Below are 12,554 nucleotides of genomic sequence, written 5' to 3'. Positions count from 1 at the left end.
GTAAAATACTGAACGTGTAAAGATGGACTAAATGTTTTTAACTTTAACAGACGCAAACATTCAGATTGAGAAAGGGTTGTTTTAGTAGTGGACAACCCCTTTAACCATTTTTAACCATGCCACAGAATTTTTACTTCATACGGAACATCTTTCACCAACAAAAGCATGTCCGGGAAGCTGATAGTTCCTCTTTCAGACATATGGTTTAGTCAGAAAAAAGGCTAAGGCCCCAATTATTTGCGATTCTTTGGTGTTTCGTACTCCAGTCGTTGAGCATACAGCAATAAGAGTACATTAAGAAGAACACTTCCCTTACTGAACTCTGTACATCTTTTCAGTGGTGTGCGCCTCCGAGCTCCTCACCAGAAATGTTACTCCAGTCCACGAGACTGGAGTAACAAATGTTACTCCATTTTGGCAGAGTTGCCCAAATCTAGCGCGAAAGGTGCAGAAATGTTATTCATCTTGCCCTTTGCTTTTTTTTTTTTTTTTTTTACTTTTCAAAGAGTTTTACTCCAGTTTTCTGATGTAAACACTTTGACGAATCAGGGCCTAAAGGGCCTGTCACACTAAGCGATATCGCTAGCAATATCGCTATAACGTCACTGGTTTTTGTGACGTAGCAGCGATATTGCTAGCGATATCGCTATGTCTGATACTTACCTCCGACCGCTCCCCCGCTGATTATCGCTGATCGCGTGAGAACGTCCTGGACCGTTTCTCGTCGTCAGCTTTCTGCTGGGCTTCCTGCTGTGACGACGAGCGACGTGTGGAGCTGGGCGGGAGGACGCAGGATCGCCGCGTCTGATGGGTAAGTAGCGACCCCCGTCCCCAGCGATGTCGCTGGTGAGATCTGCCTGTGTGGCAGCTCACTAGTGACCACTTAGCGATGCACCAGCGATCCTGACTGTGTCATATCGCTGGTCGGGATCGCTGGTGCATCGCTAAGTGTGACAGTACCTTAAGGCTGTGTGCACACGCTGCGGATTCCGCTGCGTTTCCGCAGCGGTTTTGGCCGCTGCGGACACGCAGCAGTTTTAGCTGCGGTGTACAGTACCATTCATTTGAATGGAAAAACAAAAAACGCTGTGCCGACGCTGCGGAAAAAAACGCGCGGATTTGCTGCGGTTTTGAATCCGCAGAAAGAATTGCATGTCAATTCTTTCTGCGGAAACCGCTGCGGGTTCCTATCTCCACCATTGTGGAGATAGTGAATCCGCAGGACCAAACCACAGGCAAAACCGCAGATAATCCGCAGGTCTTTGGACCTGCGGATTATCTGCGGTTTTTGCAAAATCCGTGCGGATTAATCCGCAGCGGAATCCGCAGCGTGTGCACACAGCCTTAGTGTATCAGTACATGGAAACTTCTCTCTACTGAGCTTTCATTAAAGTCATTAGGAAAAAAAATTCTATAAATTGTGTCATGAATGTGATTTGTAATCACAGCAGGCAGAAATAATGTGTGATTTTTTTTTTTTTTTCCTTCTATACCTTGTGTGCTTTCATGTCCACACGATCAATCGTCTTTTCCAGCTATTTGCTGAGGAGTTTGGCATGGGAGCAGTCGTGAATCCACCTAAACCTCCAGGCCACGCAGCAGCTGGTGAGTTGGACATTTCTGATACAGGTCTTCCTCGTTATGATGCATCGTTTATTTTAATCGCTGTTCATTTTGACTTCTTACTACATAAATGGTTTCACTTTTTCATCATTGACTATGTCTTTTTTATTTTTCTGAACTAAGCCAAAAGACCAGCACAAGTCACACCGTCAGCCTCCCCTCCTGCTCAGAAAATCACAAAACCAGCTGCTAAGTACGGAGTGCCTTTATCTGTCAGAAAGCCTGTAGACACTAAGAAGCATCACGAGAAGAAGCCACAGATCAAACACAGACAGGTGGGAACACAACAGTGGAGATTTATTGGTAATGACACGTTACTGGGTCCATATCGTAATAGAAAAAGTATTCCCTGAGGTCCCTAGCGCTTCAAAGAAGGGGCTGCACAGAGTGCTTCACCCCCTCAACTCTCATGTGTGATGTGCCTATTAGGGTGACCGCAAAAAATCGATGTCGGAATTTTGTCCGTCTGGACCCCACAAAACGATTCCCCTTTCCAGATATTGAGATAGCCAAAATTTGAGCTCGATCAAACGACGTTAACCCTTGCCGCTCGTCGCTCAAAGTTTGAAAAAATCCAAATTGAGGTATTTTAAGATTTAGGTATTTTGCATAGTCTGTTAGACTATAAAGAATGTGACAACAACATTGCAGAAATAGCCCTGACCAAATTTTCGAACCATTTGTGGTATTTGAATGCAGAGTTGGTGGGATTATCGTTTTTTGATCCCACCATTACAGACAATGAAAAGTTGTTAATGGCTAATAAATTGCTCAGTAGCACACTTTGAGCGACGAGCGGCACGGGTTAACGTCGTTTGATCGAGCTCAAATTTTGGCTATCTCAATATCTGGAAAGGGGAATCGTTTTGTGGGGTCCAGACGGACAAAATTCCGACATTTTTTTCCCCCGCATATGAGATCCGGTCACCCTAGTGCCTATGCCTCTTCTTTACGTCTTCCCGAGCTCCCATCCTGCCTAAATGATCTATTAGTGTAGGTGCCCCATATTCCGAGAGCTTGCTTCTGGTCCGGTGTCTGACACTTGGCAGAATCCTGTGTTTGCTTGTGACCAGAGCAGCGTGTGAAGGACGTCCGACTGCTTATTGGGCAGTTTGCTCTGTCACAGCCAAAGCATATACCGTATATACTCGCGTATAAGCCGAGACATTCAGCCCATTTTTTTGGGCTGAAAGTCCCCCTCTTGGCTTATACGCGAGTCATATACCGGAGGTCGGTCGGGCAGGGGTGTAGGAGATCATACTCACCTCTCCTAGCATGTCTCTTGCAGCCCCCTGTGCTTATTCCATCTTCTCGGCGCTGTTCTTCCTGCTTTCAGCGGTCACGTGGTGCCGCTCATTACATATGCGCATATGTAATGAGCGGCACCACGTGACCGCTGAAAGGAAGAACAGCGCTGAGAAGATGAATAAGCACAGGGGGCTGCAAGAGACATGCTAGGAGAGGTGAGTATAGCAGAGGGAGCCATATTCACCTGTCCCCCGTTCCACCGCTGCGCGTCGCTCTGCTGTCTTGCTTCCTCTGGCAGTGACGTTCAGGTCAGAGGGCGCCATGACGTAGTTAGCAGGCGCCCTCTGCCTGAACAGTCACTGTGCAGAGCCTGCAACGCTGAGGAGTAGCAGCTGCAGCAGCAGGGACGAAGTGAGTATATAGGTTTTTCTCCTTCGTCTCATTGGGGGACACAGAGACTGTGGGTGTGTGCTTCTGCCGTCTGGAGGCTGACACTAAGTATACAAAAAAAGAGTTAGCTCCTCCTCCGCCGCATACACCCTCGCCCCCAGACCGGGCGTAACTCAGTTTTTTGCTTAGTGTCTAATGGAGGCACACGCAGTCTGGATCTCCAGACTAGATTTTTTTTTTTTTTGCTTTCTTTTCTATGAAGATATGACAGGGGCGACGGATCCTATAGAGAGGGTCCGATCTCCCCAAATCATCAACGGGCGACCACGTGTGAGTAACCCTCCACGTGTTTCTCTCCCGCACCGAGGGACACATCTGGGACTTTTCCCCAGACTACCATTTTTCTTTTTTATTTTGTAAAGAGGCGGCAACGCATCCTGATAAGAGGATTCGTTTTCCCCATAACCTCATCGGGCGAGCACGTGTGAGCGACCCTCACGTTGTTCCTCTCCTGCAACGCGATTCATTGAGGCCCCTTCCTCCCCTAGGTAGTGAGTCCAGGGGTTGAGTTGGAGGCGCAGGTGAGCTGAGGGATCGATGTTTCGTCCCCATTCCAGAAGCCTCCCCCTCCCTGCCGGGGATGGAGTTGAGAGCACCCCAAGAGAGCCCCCACGGCGTACCTATGGGTGAGTGGAAGGCCCTGCTCACCTTTGGATAAATGGGAAGGTCCGCCTCTCTCCTGACACCGCAGGTACCCGGTGCTGCCCCCGGCGAGTAGCGCCGCACGCAATTTGTGGCTCTGCCCTTAGAGGGGCTTGCCCGCTCAGTGCGGAGTGCAGCCGGAAGCCCCGCCGGCGGCCGCGGCCCCCGCGGCATGAGGAAGTCCGTGGGTATCGCGCGAGGCTCCACCCGCCGACTTCCGGTGGTAGCCGGAAGACCCGCCCACTAACTTCCGGTACGGCTCAGCCCAGGGGGTGGAGAGCGGGGGCGCACACAGTACCGGAGCGGAAACTCCAAATCCCCCTCCACCCTCGCATTTCCGCGGTCGTTCGACAGGAGTGGAACGTGGCCTGTGGGTGAGTGCAACCCCGTTTCGAGAGCCGCACTGGTACTCAGGGAAGGGGTTACCCTCCTCCTCCTTCTGCCCTACCTTCAAGCTTGGGCAGTATGTCTGGCAAGGGGAAAGCTCACTCTTTCCTATACGCTGTTTGCGTTTCCTGTGGGGTCAGACTGCCAAAGGCGCAGGCGGGTAAATTTTGTGAAGCCTGCGAGTCGGAGCGCGCCCAGGAGCCTCCCACTGTTTCAGAGCCCAGAGGTCAGGACCCCCCGGAATGGGCGATATCTTTATCAGATTCTATGTTGTCCCTTACAAGGGCAATTGAATCCCTTCGAGGCCCGGGCAGGGACAAGGATGGTGGTCTGCCAGCGGAAGACAGCTCGTCCACGTCTCAGGACCCTCCGATCGTTAGAGGCCGCTCCAGTTCCAGACAAGCTCATGGTAAAAGAGCTCGTTCCCCGTCGGCCGGGCCCTCCGGGGCTTCGGCGGCGATTATTAGGGCATCTCGTTCCCCGTCGCTGAGCTCAGGGAGCGATCAGGATGAGGGTGAGGAGGAGGAGGCCTGGAATCTAGAAAGTCTGGGGTACCAAGACTCAGTGGACAGCCTCATTGAGGCAGTCAATCAGACATTAGAGATCGAGGACGATGTGTCCCCGGTCTCAGGTCACAAGGTCTCCTTCAAGAAAACCAGGCGACCACATAGAAGGTTTGCCACGCATCCGGAGTTTGAGGATTTAGTCCAAAAACATAGAGAACACCCGGATAAGCGTTTTACAATGCAAAAAGCGCTGCAAGCAAAGTATCCGTTTCCTCCTGAGCTCCATAAAGGATGGGTGGAGTCGCCAGTAGTGGACCCACCGGTATCACGTTTAGCATCAAGGTCGCTATTGTCGATACCCAGTGTTTCTTCCATCAAGGACCCAACTGATCGCCTCCTAGAGGGGCTTGCCCGCTCAGTGTATGAGGCAGCAGGGTCGGCTCTGGCCCCCTCCTTTGCGGCAACTTGGGTGGCTAAGGCCATGGTTTCATGGGCGGACACTCTGCATAAGGCCCTCCAAGACAGGGATCTGCCCGCGGAAGTCTTGGAAGTTGCAAATCAGATATCAGGAGCGAGTGAGTATCTCATCAGCGCCTCACTGGACGCGGCCGAGTGTTCGGCTGTGGCAGCAGCAAATGCGATCGCCATTAGGCGAGCATTATGGCTGAGGTTGTGGAAAGCGGATTCTATCTCTAAAAAATCCTTAACCTCATTGCCTTTCCAGGGCAATCGGTTGTTCGGTGAGAAGCTTGATAAGCTTATCTCAGAAGCCACAGGGGGGAGAAGTAGTTTCCTCCCGCAGCAGAGGAGTTGCCCGGCATTCAGGCAAACGCAGAGGCGTTTTCGGCCTTTTCGTAGCCCCTGGGGGGGGACTTCGGCCAGGGCATCCTCCTCCGCAAACAATGGCCAGAGTAGGGAAAGGCAAACCTCTTACAGAGCCAATCCGCTGGGTAGAGGCCGAGGCCGTTTGCCCAGGGCGAGGGGGGCCAGATCCCAAAAGCCTCCGGCAAAATGACTCGAGGCGCTTTCTACCTACGGACGACAGAGTGGGCGGACGCCTACTAGGGTTCAGCCACGTTTGGGTCGCAGTGGCACGCGACGCTTGGGTGGCGGAATTGATATCGTCCGGGTACAAGATAGAGTTTGTCGGACTCCCGCCACAGCGATTCTTCCGTTCCCGATTTTCCGGGACAGAATCGCAGGCGGAAGGGTTGTTACAGGCCATAATGACGCTTCAGCGCAAAGGGGTCATTGTCCCAGTGCCGCAAGGCGAAGAGACGCAGGGTTTTTACTCCAACCTGTTTTCGGTCCCCAAAAAAGACGGGACTGTGAGGCCGGTACTGGATTTAAAGATCCTGAACAGATTTATCAGGGTCAGGCGGTTCCGGATGGAGTCCCTCCGCTCGGTCATTGCAGCCATGGATCCGGGGGAATTCCTGGCCTCGATCGATGTGCAGGATGCATATCTACACATTCCGATATATCCTCCACACCAGAGGTTCCTGCGTTTTGCGATCGGAGGGCGACATTTTCAATTTGTGGCTCTGCCCTTCGGTTTGGCCACTGCCCCCAGAGTCTTTACGAAGATAATGGCGGTGGTTATGGCCATCCTGCATGCACGGGGCATAACGGTACTACCGTACCTGGACGACCTTTTGGTAAAGGGTCCGTCGTTTCTAGCGTGCCAGAGGAATGTCAGTATCACTCTGGATACCCTGGCCCGTTTAGGCTGGTTGATCAATCGAAACAAGTCGTCCTTGGTTCCAGTCCAGAGAATCGTATTCCTGGGCATGGTTTTCGACACCTCCCGGGGGCTGGTGATCCTCCCTCAGGACAAGGCGCGAAGGATCAAGCAGGGGGTACGGAACCTTCTACAGCCAGGCACCAGATCCATCAGGTACGGCATGAGTGTGTTGGGCAGAATGGAGGCGGCGATGGAGGCAATCCCGTTTGCCCAGTTCCATCTCCGTCCCCTTCAGCATGCGCTCTTGTCAGCATGGGACCGGGGGCTGCTATCTCTCAATCATCAGTGCAAGTTGCTTCCGCCGGTCCGGCGATCACTCCGATGGTGGACTCGCGACTCGTCTCTGGTCCAGGGGAAACCTTTTCCCCCGGAACAGTGGTTGGTGGTGTCGACCGATGCAAGCCTGCATGGTTGGGGAGCAGTTTTCCAGAGTCACACAGACCAGGGGCGGTGGTCCATTCGGGAGGTAAATCTCCCGATCAACATTCTGGAGATACGGGCAATACGATTGGCCCTGCAACACTTTCAGCGGTTGCTGAGACACCGGCCGGTGCGCATTCAGTCGGACAATGCTACAGCAGTAGCATATGTCAACCATCAAGGGGGCACGCGCAGCCAGGCAGCCATCCGCGAGGTTGGGCTGGTACTGCGTTGGGCAGAGAAGAACCACGTTGTAATTTCAGCGGTGCACATTCCGGGAGTCGAAAACTGGGCGGCAGATTTTCTCAGCCGACAGGGGGTCACGGCAGGGGAATGGTCCCTGCATCCCGAGGTCTTTCAACAGATCTGCCAACGATGGGGGACACCAGACGTGGACCTTATGGCATCCAGAGAGAACGCCAAAGTACAAAGGTTTGTCGCTCGATCCCTCGACCCGCAGGCAATCGCAGCAGACGCTCTGGTGCTTCCGTGGAGCCAGTTTCGTCTCCCGTACTTGTTTCCCCCGCTGCCGCTGCTTCCAAGAGTCATCAGAAAAATAAGGAGAGAGAAGGTTCCAGCAATTCTGGTGGCCCCAGACTGGCCCCGGCGGGCCTGGTATGCAGATCTGGTTCAACTAGTGGTGGACGTACCTTGGCGTCTCCCAGATCGGCCGGACTTACTGTCCCAGGGTCCGATCTGCCATCCGAACTTAGGGGCCCTGTGTTTGACGGTGTGGCCATTGAATCTTGGCTGTTAACACAGGCAGGATTCAGGCGCGATGTGGCGGCCACGATGGCGAGTGCCCGGAAGCCTTCCTCGTCGAAAGTATATCACCGGACTTGGGAAGTTTTTTTCCGTTGGTGTAGGGATCGCGGAGTGGCTCCTCTGGTTTTTTCGATCCCCAACGTACTGGCTTTTCTGCAGGCAGGGCTGGACGCAGGATTGGCTCCGAGTTCGCTCAGAACGCAAATCTCGGCCCTGTCGGTGCTTTTCCAACGAAAGGTTGCTTCCGTCTGGCAGGTTAGGACGTTTATGCAGGGGGTCGCACATTTAGTACCCCCCTATAAGGCGCCGACGGAATCATGGGACCTGAACTTGGTGCTCAGAGCCCTTCAGGAGGCTCCTTTCGAACCATTGCAAGAAGTCTCCTTACCTTACCTGTCCAGAAAGGTCGTTTTTCTGGTTGCTATAACGTCTATTAGGCGGGTTTCGGAATTGGCGGCCTTATCTTGTAAACCGCCGTTCCTAACCTTTTATAAAGATAAGGTAGTTTTAAGGCCAGCTCCTCCCTTCTTGCCGAAGGTTGTGTCTGCGTTCCATATCAACGAAGACATTGTCTTACCCTCGTTTTGCCCGGCACCGGTGCACAGGGTAGAAAAGGCATTGCACACCCTGGATCTGGTAAGAGCTCTTAGGAGGTACGTGACAAGGACAGCACCTTTCCGCCAGACAGACTCTCTATTCGTGATCCCAGAAGGGCGGCGGAAGGGGCTCGCTGCGTCCAAAGCGACTTTGGCCAGATGGGTTCGCCTGACGATCCAAGAATCTTATTAAATCAGTGGCACGCCGGTTCCGGCAAGGATCAAGGCACACTCGGCTCGAGCAGTGGGTGCCTCATGGGCACTGCGACACCAAGCTTCAGCGGAACAGGTGTGCAAAGCAGCTACCTGGTCCAGCTTGCATACGTTTGTCAAACATTATAACGTACATACCCAGGCATCCTCGGATGCAAGCCTGGGAAGAAAGATTCTCCAGGCAGCAGTTGCGCACCTCTAATCAGGGGCGCAAATTAGCTTGGATTGGGTGAGCTAAGATCCCGCCCAGAGGACTGCTTTAGAACGTCCCACAGTCTCTGTGTCCCCCAATGAAACGAAGGAGAAACATGGATTTTTGTGAGTACTCACCGTAAAATCCTTTTCTCCGAGACGCTCATTGGGGGACACAGCACCCACCCTATTAGCCAGTTGGCATTTACTTATTTTTGAGTTATACAAATCCTTGTGTAGGGTTTAGGGTGGCCCCTTTTTCAGACATATAATTTCTTGCCTGAGTTTAAGGCGCGTTCTCCTACTGCTTATGCACTAAACTGAGTTACGCCCGGTCTGGGGGAGAGGGTGTATGCGGCGGAGGAGGAGCTAACTCTTTTTTTGTATACTTAGTGTCAGCCTCCAGACGGCAGAAGCACACACCCACAGTCTCTGTGTCCCCCAATGAGCGTCTCGGAGAAAAGGATTTTACGGTGAGTACTCACAAAAATCCATGGTTTTTTTTTTTAATTGAGGCAGTGGCAGCAGCAGCATTATAAGGGGCCACTAATAACTGCATCATTGTAAGGGGCCGCTGACTGTGCAGCATTATAAGGGGCCACTAATAACTGTGCATCATTGTAAGGGGCCGCTCACTGTGCAGCATTATAAGGGGCCACTAATAACTGCATCATTGTAAGGGGCCGCTCACTGTGCAGCATTATAAGGGGCCACTAATAACTGTGCATCATTGTAAGGGGCCGCTGACTGTGCAGCATTATAAGGGCAGTAGCTTCGGCATTTTCCACCCTAGGCTTATACACGAGTCAATAATTTTTCCCAGTTTTTTGTGACAAAATTAGGGGGGCCGGCTTATACACGGGTCGGCTTATACACGAGTATATACGGTACATGGAAAGGGACGCTCGAGGTCACTCCTCGTACCCCCGAAATGCTGCTCAGCGTCAAGCATGTGACTGGAAACATAGTGCCTGGGACCTGAGCAGAAGGAGATGCTACCGGACGATGGTGGACCTTGTTTCAGTTGACTTTTATTAGTAACTTGTATAACTTATTATTTAAAGGTCACTTATGTAGATGTTCTTTTGGGTGGAAAACCCCTTTAAGGTATGATGGGTTTCCACTACTTTATATTAAAGTAAAAATTGTTCATGTTGTTCATTACATTAAAAAAAAAGCACACATACCTACCAAAACCTTGTTGATTATTATTCTGCTGGTTTCCTGGCTTCCTCTTCTGTTGGGGTGTATATGGTGACCACTGCAGCTAATATGACTGACTGCAGTGTTTACCTGACACCCTTACGTAGAAGAACAACGGGGACACCTTCAGCAGTAGAGAGGAGCAGCTGAGGGTCCGGTAGGCGAGTGTGTGTGTGTGTGTATATGTGTATATATATATAATTATTTTTTTAAGCATCATCATGGGCCATTTTTACACTAATAAAAGTAGCAGAGATCCCCTTTAAGTTTCAATATTTGTACATAATCGTTCCATTAACTTCTATTCAACCTGTCCACTTCCGCTTGGCGGCACACCACGGGTGTCTGGCGGCTGTGCCGTTTGAGTCTTCTAATTTGCAGTTTCACTCTTTGTCCAGGCCCCAGCAGTGCCAATGAAGAAAATGAATCCAGTAGAAGACAGGAGGAAAATGTTAGAGGTATAGAGCTGCCGCTGCTGCTTTCTTAAAAATCCACCACAAAGCAACTCCCCCAGAGCTGGAGGCTCAGCAGCTCGGGGTGCAGGCCGCTTCATTGCTCACGCTCTAGTGAATGAACCTACTGAAAACCTCCAAACCTTTCCTCCTAGTTTCTTCCCACTCTCACCCACTAACCACGTTCTCCTTGCTAGTTCTGGTGATGCTAACCTTTTTTTTTTTTTTTTTACTAGGAACACAAGGCATCTGAGTGCGGGAGAAGTAATTTTACTTTTGCATTTTGCAGGATGTGGTGAAGAAAAAAAGGCTGGAGATTAGACAGCTCGAAAAAGAGAAGAGACACCGAGAGCAGGTACGGAGTAATATGGAACCGGTCTAAATGAAAATAAGTCTGATAAGTGTTTAGTTTTAGACAGTTTTAGACTGCCTCCGTTTTTTTATTCTTCCTTGTTTTTGAGATATTCTCATGTTTTCAAGCGATATGCCATCACCTTCTGATCGCCAGGGGCCGGCTGATCCTCAGTGCCATTCAATAATTTTTATTTAACAGCATCATAAAAGACACTGCTATAGAAACAGACCGTACGTAGCTAGACGCGTCAAGCAGGAGGACTGACAACGTGCCAGTATCTTTATAAAACAAGTATCAAGAAAGAAGAAAAAAAACTAGAACTTTAGAAGTAAGGGAAAAAAAAGAAGAGAGGAGAGGGGAGAGGCGGTGCTGGTCCCAACTTAAAGGCCGATTCATCAAAGCTTCAGCACCAGAAAACTGTAATAACAATTTTAACAAGTAAATGTTTATTGATTTTAAAACATTTTTGCTGAAATTAAAAACAGGATATCCGGATCAGAACATTTGAACCCCAGCCCTTTCCACCCTTTCACACACCAGTTGTAATCGACTTGCACGCAAATTACAGGACACATACGAATATAAAGTCCAGAACGCCTACAACGTGTCTTTTCGAACTTTTGTTAGGGCTAGCTAACCAACGTGCTGTCCAGACCTACAGAGTGTCTTTATAGGCTCTTTACCACATTATTAAACAATAATTAATAGTTACGGCAACTTTACACCAATCTTATAGGGAGAGCGACTGTTGTGAGTGAGTTTCCCAATGAGTTGATAAAGGGATTGACGTTTCAGTTCCCCTCTCTCTTAGGCTAGGGGCGCAGGACCTTATGTTCTCCACCTTGAAAATACGCTCTGTTTGTGCTAATCTGAACAGAGTCTGAGTTTGATCTGCTGCCTTCTGTCAGTGGGTACCATTACACTTAGCGACGCACCAGCGATCCCGACAACGATACGACCTGGTAAGGATCGCTGGTGCGTCGCTAAATGGTCGCTAGTAAGCTGCCAAACAGGCAGATTTACTCAACAACACAGCAACGATCCAGCGATCCGTATAACGACCTCGGCGGTCGTTAGGAGCTTGTCACACAGCATCGATTCTGATGACTCACGCCTGCGTCCATGATTTCTGAGTCACTAACGAGGTCGCTCGTCCATGTGAAACACAGCAATGCGTGCTGGCCAGCGGGACACCAGCGATCAAAAAATGGCCCAGGACATTCGAGCACGATGAGCGACATCCAGCTGGTCGCTGCGAAGTGTCACACGTAACGAGATAGCTGGCGAGGTCGCTGTTGCGTCACAAAATCAGTGACGCTTCAGCGATCTCGCTAGCTATCTCGCTATGTGAGACGGGGCCTTTAGCCGTATTCGAAAATGCTCTTACATTTCTCTGTCCTATAGATATGGCTGGCTCTTACATGATCAATGATAGCTGTTGCTTTGTGCGTTACTAATACTTTTCAGATGAACTTACTGAAAGCTGAACAGATGAGACGACTGGAGAAGGAAAGGGTGAGTCAGCCGCCGGTGCAGTAAGTATGCTTCTGTCTATGTTCTTTTCCCCTCTTTTATTCACATCAGTAAGCTTGCGTTGTTTCATCTGCAAATTATAGCACGTTCTTGTTTGATCATTAGAGCGAAGGATACATTGGTAAGTTTTGTAAATCCCTATAGGAGCGGTTGTCTTCGCGGTATGATCTTTCTTCATTCATCGTGGTCTCACGTGCATTTCTATAGATTTGATTACATAAAGAT

At 50.4% G+C, this 12,554-nt stretch overlaps 1 protein-coding gene across 3 annotated transcripts in view; it reads left to right on the top strand.

The window, feature by feature from the left end:
• NEK1 (NIMA related kinase 1) overlaps positions 1 to 12,554 on the top strand; it is a 214,901-nt gene that overhangs the window by 38,834 nt on the left and 163,513 nt on the right. For 2 of the 3 annotated variants that reach the window (XM_073577228.1, XM_073577219.1), the window contains exons 9-13: positions 1,536 to 1,605; positions 1,747 to 1,898; positions 10,388 to 10,447; positions 10,731 to 10,796; positions 12,264 to 12,311. In XM_073577228.1, the coding sequence (XP_073433329.1) occupies positions 1,536 to 1,605; positions 1,747 to 1,898; positions 10,388 to 10,447; positions 10,731 to 10,796; positions 12,264 to 12,311 (396 nt within the window). The remainder of the gene's footprint in view (positions 1 to 1,535; positions 1,606 to 1,746; positions 1,899 to 10,387; positions 10,448 to 10,730; positions 10,797 to 12,263; positions 12,312 to 12,554) is intronic. The other variant, XM_073577224.1, reaches the window with a different exon arrangement.

The sequence above is a fragment of the Dendrobates tinctorius genome, unplaced genomic scaffold, assembly GCF_039654945.1.
Source record: "Dendrobates tinctorius isolate UK_male_01 unplaced genomic scaffold, ASM3965494v1 ptg000008l, whole genome shotgun sequence".
NCBI lineage: Eukaryota > Metazoa > Chordata > Amphibia > Anura > Dendrobatidae > Dendrobates > Dendrobates tinctorius.
Note: the sequence above shows the minus strand (reverse complement) of the source record. Positions and strands in the feature narration are given on the sequence as shown.